The sequence below is a fragment of the Miscanthus floridulus genome, chromosome 7 (genome assembly GCF_019320115.1).
Source record: "Miscanthus floridulus cultivar M001 chromosome 7, ASM1932011v1, whole genome shotgun sequence".
NCBI classification, from domain to species: domain Eukaryota; kingdom Viridiplantae; phylum Streptophyta; class Magnoliopsida; order Poales; family Poaceae; genus Miscanthus; species Miscanthus floridulus.
This window is the reverse complement of record NC_089586.1, coordinates 125,620,066-125,635,655: the sequence shown is the minus strand read 5'-3', so window position 1 is coordinate 125,635,655 and position 15,590 is coordinate 125,620,066. Positions and strand designations below refer to the sequence as shown.

Genomic DNA, 15,590 nt, shown 5'->3' with positions numbered 1-15,590 from the left:
GCGACCCTGCCCCGCGGCTGCTCACGGGCCTTCCCCGGCGGCCGGCGCACGTGAGAGGGTGGAGCGGGAGCGGGAGAAGGAGAGGGAGCAGCGCCTCGACGACGTGATGGAGCACCGGCGATTTGCGTCTTGGAGAGAGAAGGTGCAAAAATGAGTCCTGGTTCGGCTCGTACCCAAAATGGGTACCGCGAATGCGTCGTCTGTTGAAGCGTGCTAAACTACTGTGCACAACCTTTTTTGCATTTGGGTTGCCCTTTGCATGAGCTGTTGGAGACAGCCTTAGAGACTATCTCGATGCAGAAACCTGACATGCCGCTAGCCAGCAAATAAACGGCTGACTAAAATCTGCAAGAAATGTGTGACCTTTTGTCAGATATGTTTAATAGGGGTGTAATAACAAACATAGACACGTAGTAACATAACAAAATGAAGTGAATGGAAAACTTTCACACATCCGGGAAATGATTCCACAATTTAAAGACAGCCACATATGAGTTTATCCAAATCCAAATGGAGACATATGGTTATTAATTACCTTATTAGTTGCATCTTAACAAATACAGGAAGATGCATTAGAAGCATGGATTTGTCATTCCTCTGTAGTTCTAATTTATTACTACCATTTTGCTAGGACACAAAAATATGGGAAAGAATAAAGTTATAACATCTGATCAGCAAAATTTAATGACTACTATCACCTTGTACTTGTACTTGACCCAGACAACACTGACCAAGAAGCAGGGGTGCGCCTTGGTCAAATAGCGTTTAGGATGGAAGGCTTCAGCATCCTGGTTTGATAAAGGTAATTACAGTTGTTTCTCTTGGACTGGCATGTCATACTACGAAATGAGCAATGGAAAAAAAATATTGGACTGCCATGTCATGCTATGAAATGAGCAATGGAAAAAAATAATGGGTAAGGTAAATTAGATGGTTTTCTTTTTTTTAATACCTTGTGTCGGTTTGGTAATTCTAGACATGATGCAGTTGCCTAGTGCTTGCCCTGGCAATCTGTATGTTGATATGGCCGCATCCTCAAAAGATCCTGATGCCATTGAAGGGCAATTCAGTAAAGAAAGAAAAAGGCTTTTCTAAATCTGATCTTTTTGTATATTTATATAGCATAGTTTCATAGTTAGATAACATGATACAGTAAGTAATGCAGCTGCTTTTTCCGATGTTTCATAATTAGATAACGTTAGTAAGTCGAGCTGCTTTTTTCAGGAGAACACGTACATAGTACGATGTTTCGCTGTCACTTCCAGTTTGATGCTGATGAAGCACGCAGGCCAATGGTGTATTATTGCGATTATTAACTGTCTCCAAATAACTGCAGTACAAATTAGCTAACACAGATAGCTTCTTTGAACTAACAATCAAATGCTACGTGCAGAAAGAGAAAAAGGTTTGATGTATCAGAACCTGATGGATGGAACAGATAGAAAATTTGTTCCCATTGTCTTCTAAATCAGCTACATATGAGATTTGATCGACAATTAAGGTTGAGTAAACAGAGACAAAGGTGGAAGCACATTTGTCTGAATCCAATTCTGGTGCTGACATGGGTATGGAAGCTGAAAATGCCGAAGGCAAAAAGAAATCAGCAGTTTCCTTTCTAGGACTGCAAATAAATTTGGTAAACCTTGTCATCCATACTATTTCATTTGGTAAAAAAATATATTGACATTGTTCAGTTGGCATGAGTATACAGAAGGTAAAATAGAAAAAAAAAACATATTTTAGAAGCAATTCTAAAAAAGAATCATAGTGTGTCTCCTTAGTTATATTAGCATAGTAATTGTCATGTCATACATATTTGGAAGCAAAAAGATAGGGCATTAACTAAAAAAAACATGGATACTCAGGTGATGTACCTGGTCCAGAAAGCATACAAAATTACAAATGCATTCAGAAACCTCAATACGCATGTGATGGAAATGTGTGTAGTTGTTTGAGCATTGAGCCATTGACCATATCACAATTGCAAGAAATAGTATAATAAAACAAAAGATGGAAACAAATAGTGTATGATAATCATTTATTCTTGACATAAAGCAATTTGGCAGTTACTCGTAAGACATGGACCATGACTAAAAGGGACAGATAAATTTCCAACTCTCAGCAACCTTGAATTGCTATCATGTGCCAGTAGGAACAATTAACACTCTTGGCTACCTAGGATTTATAACATCTCAGTAGAAATAAAGGTGTGAGCCCTACTTTAACAATTGTAAGTAGTTGATTTAGTAATGACTAGAGGGGTAGCGCAGCAGTGGATCCAGTACCATGAGCTTGGCCTAATTAACAGTATAGCAGTGTAGATTAATTCATGAAGGTCTTGTCTTTGGATCAAAGGGTAGGGCTTCAACCTGAAACTATGAAGGTAAATCATAAAAGTGATAATGACACTGAACCCTAATATATCTAATCACCAAACTGAAATTGAAACATGCTAATAGGAATGGATACTGGGGTGAGGACATTTATTGATTTATGATCGCAGACAGCAAGTCACATGGGCAGCAAGCAACAGTCTCAAATCCTTGTGTACCGCAGCAATAATTTGGGGAAGAAGAAAAGCAAAGCAACAATTAAAGAGAAGATAACGCATCAGGGACTACAGGGACCTCTCCTCAAATGAAAGGCTGGAATGACGTGAGGAGGGCCTGAAACGACCTGATTTCTTCGAAGGGAAAACCAGAGTCAAAGTGTAATAAGACCGTTGTAGATCATATTATCCAAATTTTCAGTCGAATACCACATCCATACAACGATAATATCAGAGTACAAATAGTGCGGAATTATATAATTTATTACATCGCCGCATTGGCGTAATCAAAAGTAGCATTCATTCAGAACAGCTTGAAGATAAGATCGTCAAACTCGACCGTAGGCACGAACCCCTCAACCGTCAAACTCCTTGGAGCTAAACTCCTCAGCAGAACCTGTGTGCCAAAATTTATCAGTACGATTTTTACTGGCCACTCCCACCCTATGAGCTATGCTTTGTGGAAATTGGATGGAAGCTGGATATAATCAAAAGGAACCTATAAGGCTGGAGTTTCCTATGTATTAGCATATCAAGTGTATAATAATATAGTCAAGTTTTAACACTATTCCCACACACACATTCCCTTTCCAGAGCCAGGTTTCGATCCTGAGATCGATATACCACCATCTGCACACCATCACCATACCATCGCTCAGTCGACAGGCCGACTCCCTCTCGGCACTGCCTCCAGGTCCGTAGCCCCTGGCTACGACCGACACTCTCACGGGGGAAGAAGAGAAGGACTCATCTCACTATCTAGTTTAAGCGAAACCCATGAAAGATCCATAGCCGATAAGTCGGCACATGTATCGATCGATCAACCATACACTCTGCAGAGGTTTTACATAACCACAAGATCTGCCTTCTTCGCTGACCGTCGTCAACTGGGCTGATTCCGGCCGCTTACTAGCCTATGATAATGTCACTCTACCATTCAGCCCTGGTACACCCCAAGTCTGGTCTGGGGTGGCTGAAACTGTGAGTCATGAGCCAGGTCCACAAGGTCTCCATGAAGTCTCGGAAGGGTGTGGGAAAAATCCTCCGCGCCCCGTACCTCCTTACACTGTCTGCTATCAACCTAGCAGTAGTGGCAATATCCTACCAAGTAGTCCGGCTGTCCCGCACCATATAGGACGAGTGGTACGTAAGGCTTCCCGGTGAATCTGAGTACTAGTAAGTCCTTAGGGATGACCAAGCCAGAATGTCTCCATCAGGGTTTCCATTAACCATGCCACCACAACACCTCCATCCCGGGCTCCTCCTATCACAGGTTCACACCCAGGACCACCTTATATACCATTTACCCACCACAGGTATCCATTTCCAGGGGTGCCCAGGTAGCATCACATGGCAAGACTTGCCCCAGGCTCGTCGTATACTCCAACTTGGTCGACACAACCCTCACCCTCCACACACCCAAGTCACACACGCAGCACTCTCCCCATAGTCCAGATAACACCAGTTTCCACCACACATTAATATAGTATAGGCGTAGTAGAAGTATAAGCAATGAAATATAGCAGTAAGCGTGTGTCTAGCCTAATAGCAGGGTATGCAGGGGTAAGGTTGCGTCAAGGTAAATGCCATCAAATAAGCATACTACCATGCAAGTCCTATCATAGTATGATTATAACAGTAAAGTAAAGCAATAGCAGTCCTATATTAGTCATGCATAATAGGTGCTACGAGATTGGGTGGGATGTGGCACCTTCAGTGTAGTCGTCTCCGTTCTCCTCACGGTACTCACGATCCTCGTCCGTCTGGTTCCCCTCCGAGTCTGCATACGTTCGAATTATAGTCGCGTTAGCGACGTCTATAGAATAGCACAAGAAGCAATGAAAATTCAAAAGAGCCAATTGCACTCAAACATGGGTTCATTGCGTAAAGCTCGATTTTAGATGAATTTTGGTTTTGGTCTTGTATTTTTCTGAGGTCGTATGAATTAGTTATGAATTTCTGAAGTTTAAATCATCTCTAAAAATGGAAAATGCTGAATTAATCCTGGGCTGACACGTGTCACGCTGTGGCTGGTCCACGTGGCATGCTGACATCAGCGTGATGTCAGCATGACATCATCGGCTCGGCTCTGAGCTGACGAGTGGGGTCCTGCTGACGTCATCAACGTCATCGTTTCCGACAGATGAGGCCAGAGGCTCTTGGGTCACTGACTTGTGGGTCCGGTCAAAGTCAACATCAACTCAACGGGCGAGTCAACGGTCAACGGGTCATGGTCACTGACATGTGGGGCCAGAATTGCTGACGTCAGGAGCTGACGTCACCGTGACATCATCATGACGTTACCTCGGCTGTGTTTGTTACTAACAGGTGGGACCCGCGTGATATTGTCATGACATCAGCATGACATCACTTACTGTCAAGTGGGTCCAGAGTCTTTGTGTCGCTGACATGTGGGTCCGATCAATAGTCAACGTTGACCGATCAACGGTCAACCAGGTTGGGTCTCGACTGGGCTTTGGTGGGCCTGGACGAGGCTAGATTTGGGCCAGGCCGGCCCGGACACGTGGCATGCTGTGGCGCTGCCACGTCGTAGCCAAGGGCCTCCACTGGGCTTCGTCCACCGTTCGGCCCACACCGCGTGGCTCACGATGAACTCGTGTTCACGGTCCATGGACCGTTGGCTGGGTCTTCAGTGGACCGAGTCCACCCTTCTTCCCTCTGGCCTGGTCTATGTGCACCGGGTGCAGGCGCGTGCGGCCGGTGAGGGGAGTCCTCTGCTTCCATCCTCGGAGTGCTCCTGCCGGTGGTGTGCTCACTGGCGAGCTCCTACGACGGTGCTGGCGTCCAATTAAGGTGGGGAAAAGCTTCGTCAGGTCTCGGCGAATACGGTAGTGGGGTCAAGGTGGCGGCCAGGGCTTTCTAGGGCGTTGGCCACGGTGGTCGGCGGCTTGGTCGTGGCGGTGCTCGCCGGCGGGTAAGGCTGGATAACGAGCCAGCTCGGCTCGTTTGGGCTCGGCTCGTTATGGCTCGTTAAGATAACGAGCTAGCTCGGCTCGACACGTTATCCTAATGAGCCAGAAAGCCAGCTCGGCTCGGCTCGTTAAAAGCTCGAGCTGGCTCGTTAAGCTCGCGAGCCAGATATAAAAAATACACAAAATATAATATTTGTATTTATCTAAAGTTTGAGAATAATAATAATACAAAAGAAATACATCTAGACCAGTTACCAGTCAATTTATAGGGTCTAGACCAGTTATCAGTCAATTATAAAGTGCAAGACATGAAGTAATACAAAAACTAATATAAGTTTTGATACTTTTTTTCCTGGAAGCTTGGCTCATTTAGCTCGCGAGCGGCTCGCGAGCTGGCTCGAGTTGGCTCGTTATAGCTAACGAGCTAAAATCTTGGCTCGGCTCGGCTCATTATCATAACGAGCCGAGCCGAGCCGAGTCGAGCCAGCCACGAGCCGAGCGAGCTAACGAGCTTCGAGTTTTTCGTCCAGCCTTACCGGCGGGGCAGCTCGGGACTGTTACAGGGGTCCTAGTGCCCCGTTTCCTTTCAGACGATAGCGGGCGACAGGGTAAAGTGTCGACGATGACTAAAGGGCGTGGCGAAGTCTGCGCGCGGTGGTGGTGCACGACGAAGCTCCGGCCGGTGATCTGGTGCTCGTGGCCAAGGCGCTGCGGCCGGCTAACGGGGTCTCGGTCTACGCGGCTATCTTCCGGGCGTCACGGTGGTGCTACGACCACTTCCTAGTCCGGCGAGGCGGCCGGGTGCGCAAGTGGTGGCCGCGCCATGACGACGGCGTCGTGAGTGCGGCGTGCGCGTGCTCTGCTATGGCGTCCAAGGGCTAGGAGGAGGTCTTAGCCAAAAGACTCATCGAGTGGTGCTGGCGGCATTCAGTGGTGGTGCGGTGGCGAGGCGCGTTGTCGGGGTAGGCGCTTAGGGCGGCGCTCCGGCTCCGGTGATCGGCGTCTCCGAGCTCACTGCTCGCCTCTCCTCCGAATTCCTTCTCGGTCCTCTTCTCTCGGTGCGGTGCGGGCTGTTGGGCCACCGAGCGGCGGCGTCGTGGGCTAAGGAACCCCTAGGGCGCCCTGGCATCGCTTTATAGCCCCGGTGCCCGAGCTCCATCCATGGCGGACGGGGCGGACAGCTGGCGATGCGTCGAGGGCATCGAACGGTATCGCGGGCGCGGGTGGTTGGCGCGGAGGTTGCGTGGGCGCGGCGCCAAGGGGACAGGGCCAGGTGATTCGCGTGACCCCGGGCCCGCGCCTGTCATTTTGGTCGAGACTTGGTCGAAGGAGGCGCCGGCGTGGGGAGGAAGACGACACTGTGCCGGGGAGTGGCTGACACGTGGGGTCAGGTTGGCAGCGGAAGCGGCGAAGCAGAAAGGCGCGCGGGCGTGAGCAGCGCGCTGGGCTGGCTTGCTGGGCCGGTCGTGCGAGTTGGGCCGGCCTGCGCGCGAAGCAGGGCTGCTTGCGGGGCCGGGTGCTGCCGCGTGCAAGCTGGGCTGGCTTGCTGGGCCGGGTGCTGCTGTGCGCTAGCGGGCCGAGCAAGCCGAGCCAGCTGCGGGTCTTCTCCCTTTCTTTCCTTTTTCTGTTTTTATTTTTCTTCTCCTTTGTTTAAATTCAAATTTGATTTTGGAATTTGAATTCAAAATTGGTGTACCTTATTCATTGAAGTTTTAGGTATGAGGCCCACAACATTCTTTTATATATATTAGGAATTTTATTTAGCTATTTTGTATAACAAAAATAGGCGTAGTTTTGTTATACAAAAATAGAAATAGTTTTCTCTTTAAGCATTTATTCTTTGGTTTGATTAATAATTACTTTATGGTTTATTTCTTTAAAGGAGTTGTTAGGCAATACATAAAACAAACGGAAATCCAAATCACCATTTGAGTTAACAATGTATGCTATATTTTATTTGTCAGTATTTAAATAAACATAATTAACAAATGACATACCATGCTCATGAAATTGTTTAGTTGGTTTACAACTAATGTAACACCTAGGGTTGGCTCCTACAGATGTTACTCAACATTGCATAGGGTAACAACAAAAATTTTGTAGTTATGATTTTTGGTGTGTGGATTTTTGGGTTGTTACAGGACCCTTACCAGCACAGGCTGGAGGCATCCTAGACGCGAAGATGGCCTTGGTGCTGTCAGGGATCGGGGGATGGACCAGCGTGGTTCTTTCAGCAGCGGACGGTGGCGCTGAAAACCGCTACTCCGGAGACACTGAGTAGGGCAAGGACGCAAAGGAAGGTGGAGAGAGCGAGATACAGTAGGCCAGCTCGGTGAGGCGGCCATGCGACAGCGGAGCGTGCAGCCGCGCCGTCCCGGTTTGCCACCACGGAGACTGATGCGCATAGAGGCGGCCTTCCCCGACCTCCGCCAGCCAATGGAAGTGGAGGATATGGGGAGGGAAGAGGGGAGAAAGGAGAAATCTCACCGTGCGGCTGTCGCTGGTCATGTCAGTGGGCATGACCGAGGAGGTGATGGCGACGTATGTGCTGGATCCGACGACGAAGCCCCCATGGAGCCATCGCGCGTGGCGCAGGAGGCAACTGCACCGAAAATGGTCGTCTGACCCGCAGCGACACCAGCGAAGCAAAAGCGGCCGCATCGATGATGGTAGACTGATGAGCGTACATCTGGCAGACCGGATCTGGCCACCGAGCGGCAAAGCGCAGTCGAGAGGTCAGAGGTTCTGCGGTGCCTAGGGACCTTGCGGCGCCCCTATCGGCCGTGGGGAAGAAGAGGGCAGGGCTCCCTAGGATGCGGCAATGGCCAGAAGGAGTGGAGGGAGGCAACACCGAGCGGAGAAGGCAAGGATGCGGCAATGGCCAAAAGGAGTGGAGGGAGGCAACACCGAGCGGAGAAGGCAAGGATGCGGCAATGGCCAGAAGGAGTGGAGGGAGGCAACACCTATAGGAGGCGGATTGCGCGAGGCGAGGCCGATGACAAGTATGGTCCTCTTCCAACTTGGGGGAGCAGTGGCGGCGGCGATCGGGATTCAGTGTTAGGCGACGGAGGTGCCAAAGGCGGGGGCGGAGGAGGCGACGGAGCCTGCGAGAAAGAAACGACGGGTAGAAGCATGATTTCGCACCGCAGCGCAATTCATTTTGCGTTGAACATTGGGCCACCAAAGCACAAGGTCCCAAAATCAGGTCGGGACACGCACGAACACCGCGCAGGCGCAACTCGACTGGCCTACAGTAGCGTCTGAACACGCACTAACACCAGGCGGGCGCAACGGAATTGGTCTAAAGTAACGGCTACACTAGCTAAGTGCGCTGAGAATGCGTGGAAGGTATGCTGTATATATGGCCGTACGGGTAACAGTAACTGGAGCGCTGAGAACGCAGCGATTCTAGGAGCTATACGGAGTTACATATAAAATGGACTAGTACAAATGTACTATGACAAGGTACCATCTCCACCTGCTCCCTACTCCCGACATACGTAATTAGCCTAGTTGACGACAAAAATTAGCTTTGTTTTGGTGATGTGGTCAGGTACTTGGGCAAAGGGTCACGCAATTACCTGTTACGCCTTAGCGTGGCCTCTTCTATAAATTTCTATAGATTATTTGGCCAAAGTTAGAAAAGTTGCATAACTCTATTGTCAACTTTGAAGTGATGCCGGCGGTGTTTGTCCTGGTTAAGGATGAAATGCAGTTTCTTTTTTCACGGATGTGCCTCACTAAGAGGAGGAAGAAAACGAAATACAGTTGGTACAAAGCTTCCAGGGCTTACGAGTACTAGGTTGTAATTACACACCATCCATTTTGTGACAATCCAAAATCCGACTATCCGCTGGCAAGTCACCACAAAGAGACCAGCGACTGTAGCTTTCTGAACCTAGTAACGATAGAAAGCAGTTGAGAAGCGAAAGTCCACGTAATAAAATATATATGCTACAAATTTTGTTTATGATGACAAATTATGGTGCTAGTTGTTGGTACGAATACGATGGATCAGTGTTTTCGTGCTGAAAGAATGCAACTTATTTTGTAATGCAACTTGCAACAGAAAACACAAACGCACACGTGGTAGCTCGACCGGATGACATCGCGGCTGCTTGGCTCGCCGGCCAGGTGATGGCAATGGGGCTCCTGACCTCGTGCTCCCCGTCGCTCCACACGATGGACCCGAACGTGTACTTCCCCGGCGAGAACACGCTTCCCTGCTCCGGCGCGAAGGTGACGTCGTACTCCTGCGTCTGCTGCGTCGCGCTGAACACGAGGCGGGTGGACATGTCCTTGATGATGTCCCCGGCGTTGTCGACGTTGTACGCGGTGGTCATCAGCGCGGACTTGATCGCGGCGGGGCTCCAGTCCGGGCGCGCCTGCCGGAGCAGCGCGGCGATGCCGCTCACGTGAGGGCACGACATGGAAGTGCCGGAGACGATGACAAACTTCACCCGCCTCGTGTCGCTGTCGGCCAGCTGCGAGGGCGAGTTCTCGCCGGTCCACGCGGCCAGGATGTGGCCTGCTCATGGAGTTCACCAGGCGATCGCGTCAACAATGTTTCATCCTGTGGCTGCGTGGTAAATTGGAGACTGCTCTAGAGTCTTGACGAGTCGTGGCCTTCGTCACACGTCACTTCGTCCCTTCATCCTGATCTAGGATTGGGACTGGGTCTCAAGCCGAGAAGATGATGAACAATGGTGCTGATGGCAGATAGACGAAGGAATAGGAAGTCAAAGTGACAAAGTTTACGAGAAAAAGAATTGGAATCACTGCGGCCACTTTGTCTCTCGAACGAAGTCGTAGCACGTCGCTTTATGAGCCAAAGAAGATAGTTGTTGCTGATTTATTAATTAAACAAAATCCACAATTAATATACATACTTATGGTACTTAAGTAAATCTTAGGGCCCTATGATTTTGAGGGCCTTGTTCCGTTGCACAGCCTGCACGGGCATAGAAAGCAGTTTAGAAGCGAAAGTCCAAGTAATAAAATATGCTACAAATTTTCTTTATAACAAATTATGCTACAAGTTGTTGGTACGATGGATCAGTGCTGAAAGAATGCAACTTATTTTGTAATGCAACTTGCAACAGAAAAATAAACACAAGCGCACACATGGGTAGCTCGACGTCGACCGGATCACATCGCTGCTGCTTGGCTGGCCAGCCAGATGACGGCAATGGGGCTGGTCACCTTGTGCTCCCCGTCGCTCCACACGATGGACCCGGATGTGTACTTCTCTGTCACGCTTCCCTGCTCCGGCGCGAAGGTGATGGCGTACTCCTGCGTCTGCTCCGTCGCTCTGAACTTCAGCGTCGGAGGCTCCACCGTGACGCGCACGCCGGCCGGGCTGGCGACGCTGGCCGTGTACGTGGCCCTGACGTTGCTCCCGACGTTGCGCACGATGCGGTGCTGCGTGACCTCGTCGCCGCCGGAGCCTAACAATACCGAGAAGGCCGGGTAGTTGAGGTCGCCCACGGAGCCCGAGCGAGTCGAGCAGTCAGTCGTCGAGCCGTCCCTCGTCAGGACGGCGATCTGACTGGCGGTGTAGCCGAGCGCGCACAGGAAAGAGACGTAGTCGTCGGTGCCGGCGTCGTACACCAGGCCTGGGTTGAGGGCGCGGTTGGGGTCCACATGGCCTGCCCCGCGCACGAACGGCGTGGACGCCGTGCCGGTGGACATGTCCTTGATGATGTCCCCGGCGTTGTCGACGTTGTACGCGGTGGTCATCAGCGCGGACTTGATCGAGGCGGGGCTCCAGTCCTGCCGCGCCTGCCGGAGCAGCGCGGCGATGCCGCTCACGTGAGGGCACGACATGGACGTGCCGGAGATAATGTTAAACTTCACCCGCCTCGTGTCGCTGTCGAGCTCCGACGGCGAGTTCTCGCCAGTCCATGCGGCCAGGATGTCCACTCCGGGGGCGGTCACGTCCGGCTTGAGAATCTCCGGCGCGAGGAGGTTTGGACCACGGCTGGAAAAGGATGCCATTCTTGGGGAAGATGGCGTCCCGTCGACGACGGTGCCGATGAACAGGATCGTCGCGACGGGGGACGCGCTGGTTCTGATGTACTTCTTGATCTTCTCGGCAGCGGCGAACGCCACGCCCGTCGCGGGGTGGATGTGCGGGGTGGTGAGGGCCTCCTCGCCGAACGCCTTGGAGCTGACGAGGATCGCTCCAGCTCCTCCGGCAAGCTTTACGGCTTCTCCTTTAGCTGCTCCACCGATCACGCCGGGGTCGCAGACCACGATCTTGCCGGCGACCCTGCGGGCGATCAGCTTGCCAGCTTCACAGACGCTTGAGCCCACGTCGCCTCCATAGACTAGCGGTAGCTTGCTGGGACCGAGCGGCGTGCCGGCATAGAGGGAAGTGCCGGTGAAGGTATCGCCGCTGCCGAGAACGACGTTCGCTGGGAACTGGCGGTTGAGGGTTGACGCGCCCACCGTCAGGATCCATGGCGCGACGTTGACGGCGGTGAAGTCGCCGGGGCCAGAGTTGCCCGCGGAGGCAGCGACGACGATGCCGTTGCGGACGGCGCTGAACGCACCCACGGCCGTGCTGTCGCTGTAAAACGGGGGCGCCTGGCCGACGGCGCCGAGTGAGACGGAGATGACGTTGACCCCGTCCTTGATAGCCTCGTCGAATGCCTTGAGGATATCAGAGGACGCGCACCCCCTTGCCCAGCACGCCTTGTAGGCAGCAATGCGGGCGCGTGGCGCCATTCCAGTGGCTGTACCTTTGCCATAGTCGAAGAAGGCGGCGTTCGCCACGGCAGAGCCTGCTGCCGTGGACGAGGTGTGCGTGCCGTGGCCGTTGGTGTCGAGCGGCGATCTGGAGTCCGTCTCACCAACCGCCCCGCCGTGCGCGGCCTCGTACCCCAGGCCAAAGAACTTGGCGCCGACGAGCTTGTTGTTGCAGTACGCGGAGGCGTTGAACGCCGACGTCGAGACGCAGCGGCCGCGGAACGTGCTTGGCGGCGGCGGCAGCGACGGGTCCGCGGCGAAGGACGCGCGGTCCTTGGGGTACACGCCGGTGTCGATGAGGCCGATCACGACGTCCGTGGCGCCGCCAGACGCCTGGAGCAGCCCCGACGACTCCGAGAGGCTCAGGAACGAGGGCGTCAGCGTGGTGTGCACCTGCTGCGTCGCGTCGGGCACGACGGCCAGCACGGCGGAGCGCTGAGAGGCGAGGTGCGCGGCCTGCGCCCCCGTCAGCCGCGCCGCGAACCCCGTCGCAGCGTGCGCGTACGAGTAGAGCAGCCTCGGCACCGGGCGCGCGACGCGCGCGGGTAGATTGTCGCGCAGGAAGGAGCGGTACGTGCCCGAGAGCGCGCGGGGGCGGGACAGCCGCGGCGCGTGCGCCGGTGCGACGTGCACAATGTAGGTGGACACACGGTCCTCCGCTTCGGACTCCGTGGCCACCGCCGCGGAGACAGCGACGACGGCGGCGAGCAGGACGCACAGCGCGCTAGCGAGCCTTGCCATCGGTGGGGTGCACCGTGTCCGTAAGAGATGGATGTGTTGGGGACTCGTGGTGGACTCGAGGGACGGAGGCGCCGCGCCAATAAGTAGGCGAGCTGATCGGACTGCTCATGTGCCGGCTTGTTGTCTGCACCTCGCGTAGTCGCGGTTGTTGGGGGCAGACCAACACGGCAAATAGGTGCTTGCCATCGAACTCGATGATCCGATCGTCTACTCGTTCTCATTTCTCAATATTGTAAGAGAAAGAACCAGTAATCTTAGCTGTTGGATTACCGAAGTGGCCAATAGGACACTCTATACTTGGCATTGGCACGTTGCGATCAGTGAAGCACGACCTGCGCGCGATGCTTTACAAGGATTATTATGTTTTTCTTATCTGTCTGAAAAAAAAATCTTGAACATTTGCGCTTGTATTTTTAGTCTACTCGGTACATCAATGATCAATCCATGTTTCTGCACTACCTACTGATCTTTAGGGATACCAATGTCATAAGGACAAAGGTAGATAATTCTTTACAAGAAGTCGACCTCAAGAAACAATGCAATTCAAACGATTTCAAATTCAATCAAATTTATATTATGATACTAAATAGGTATCATTAGATTAACGCTAATGCTCTCGTGAAGGCGTCCGTCCGGATGCCCCATTCCCAGGCCTGGCGCACCGATCAGGCCCAACAAGGCAACGAGCCTGCTCCCCTCTGTCACTACCCAACGACCTTTTCTAAAAAAAAGACAGAAATTCTCCATTCGTTGGCATGAGGCTTCACTTGCTGTCCTCGCTGCCTCGACACCACGTGACGCACGGTGCCCCCATCCCCTGCCGCGCGCTCCATCCCCCGCCGCAGCGTCTTCCTCCCAATCACGTGGCCTTCCTCCCAATCCACGCCGCGTAGAAGCAAGTGCTCGCCCCTGCCATCCTGCTCGTGGCCTCGCGTATAGGTGCTCGCCCAGGTCACGCAGTGCTCGCCACTTTGCTGGCGCACCGGCGAGCTCCATGCGCCACCACCAACCTCCGCGCCGGCGTCGAGCTCCATAACGACGGGCTCCATTCGTCCAAGCAGCAAGGTGACGTTACGCTGAAAACGTATGTTGCAAGCAAATGTTTTAGATGTATGTTGCAAGTGTCTCGTATGGATGTTGCAAATATAGATCGGGATGTTATATATGCTGCGATAGTTATACACATATATTGCAAACGTCCGTTCCCAATATTTCATCTATTTTTTCAGACGTATGTTGCAAGTGTGTTTGTCTGGATGTTGCATATGTTTCACACATATGTTGCAAGTGTTTTCTCTGGATGTTGCATATGTGTTGCAATAGTTTTTAAGTGTTTCATGTGTTTTTTTGCAAGTGTTTCAGATGCATGTTTCAAGTGTTTTATCTGTCTTCAGACGTATGTTGCAAGTGTTGCATCGGGATGTTTCAAAAGTAGATCGGGTGTTGTATCTCTCTCCTCGCCTTCTGCTGTCTCGCCTTGGTGTATCCTCCCCACCTTCTGTTGCCTTGCATCCTTCTCAGAATGCGGAGGGGGCGCGACGGGCCCGGTGGATGGGGCACGCCACGGGATGGCAGCGCAGACGCAAAGTGCACGCTCTCCTCTTCTGTTACGCGGGTAGATAGCACTTCGCTTCCTTCAGTTCCACGACACCAGCCTGGCGTCGAACGTCTGAACGTTAGTGCATCCGTTAGATTAATCATAAAAATTTTCATAATAAACCATTTGGATATATAAATAATTAAATATTGGTAATATTTTCTATACTTTTGGTCAAACTTAAAAAGGAAGTTTGACTTATCCCAACGAAGGGAGTAATTCTTTAGAGAACGCAATACGCCTTACATCCCATAATCCTTTTGCAAATATAATTATTGAATCACAATAAATGATTAAAGTTTACTATATATGATTTTTTAACACGTCTTATTTAGATTAATCTAGTGGTATATACAAATAAAAATTCAACATAAGAAGTTTGTCATGACTCGAAAGATGCAAGTCTTTTTTTTAATAATGAATTTTCATTAATCTGGCCTATATATCCACACGAAAGAGAAAGATACAAGTCTTTATTATATAAATAAAAATGGATTGGATAAGCCAAAGGAATCAGTCTCCATGACGTGCTTAAACTGAGCTCGTATTATTGAGCGAACAAGAACGTCACGAAGGCTCAGTGGTTGGGTGTAAATGGGCCGATCAAATCATATTATGCCCAGCTAAGGGATTTATGCACTTTTAAGTTAACTAACTCAGCTAGGTGTAAATGGTGCGACGCAGCCCTCTTGGCTGTTGCATCACTACGGCCGCCTAACAACATTTTCATTATAGTCACAACTCGCAAGGCTCAGGACAGAAGCAAATGCATCCTGGTTGTGGTTGGTTTTGCTGCACTCTTTGATTTTAAAAGCACTATTAATGGTGGGCCTGACTGAAATGGACCATCGACCAACTTCAAAAGTTGAAACTAAGCTAAGAAGAATGTAAAGAAGGATGAAGGAGATGTTTCTTGAGGGAATATAGTCTGTTCAAACTAGTCCGTCAAATATCGACTTGATTTGTTTACTCTTTATTTACTCCGTCAAAAACTATTCAAGCTAGACCAAATAACCCAGAT

General features: G+C 51.0%; 2 protein-coding genes and 1 long non-coding RNA gene across 12 annotated transcripts; all 3 read right to left on the bottom strand.

Moving 5' to 3' along the window:
* Positions 1 to 279: 279 nt before the first annotated feature.
* LOC136464640 (uncharacterized) lies at positions 280 to 8,284 on the bottom strand. 10 transcript variants are annotated; one of them, XR_010761228.1, is made up of 5 exons: positions 2,221 to 2,657; positions 1,237 to 1,574; positions 953 to 1,045; positions 699 to 839; positions 280 to 345 (listed from the first exon to the last, which is right to left on the bottom strand). It is a non-coding gene; the product is annotated as an uncharacterized lncRNA (long non-coding RNA). The 10 variants fall into 10 exon arrangements; XR_010761232.1 differs by having other exon boundaries at positions 699 to 788; XR_010761234.1 differs by adding an exon at positions 7,632 to 8,284 and having other exon boundaries at positions 286 to 839; positions 2,286 to 2,375.
* A 254-nt stretch (positions 8,285 to 8,538) lies between these two features.
* LOC136466212 (subtilisin-like protease SBT5.1) lies at positions 8,539 to 9,911 on the bottom strand. The gene is made up of 2 exons (XM_066464637.1): positions 9,566 to 9,911; positions 8,539 to 8,585 (listed from the first exon to the last, which is right to left on the bottom strand). Exons 1-2 carry the CDS (start codon positions 9,909 to 9,911, stop codon positions 8,539 to 8,541), a joined length of 393 nt encoding a protein of 130 aa, XP_066320734.1.
* Positions 9,912 to 10,492: 581 nt separating this feature from the next.
* On the bottom strand, positions 10,493 to 13,005 carry LOC136464639 (subtilisin-like protease SBT1.4). The gene has a single exon (XM_066463605.1). The coding sequence runs from the start codon at positions 12,970 to 12,972 to the stop codon at positions 10,630 to 10,632; it is 2,343 nt and encodes a 780-aa protein (XP_066319702.1). The 5' UTR covers positions 12,973 to 13,005; the 3' UTR covers positions 10,493 to 10,629.
* Positions 13,006 to 15,590: the final 2,585 nt, after the last annotated feature.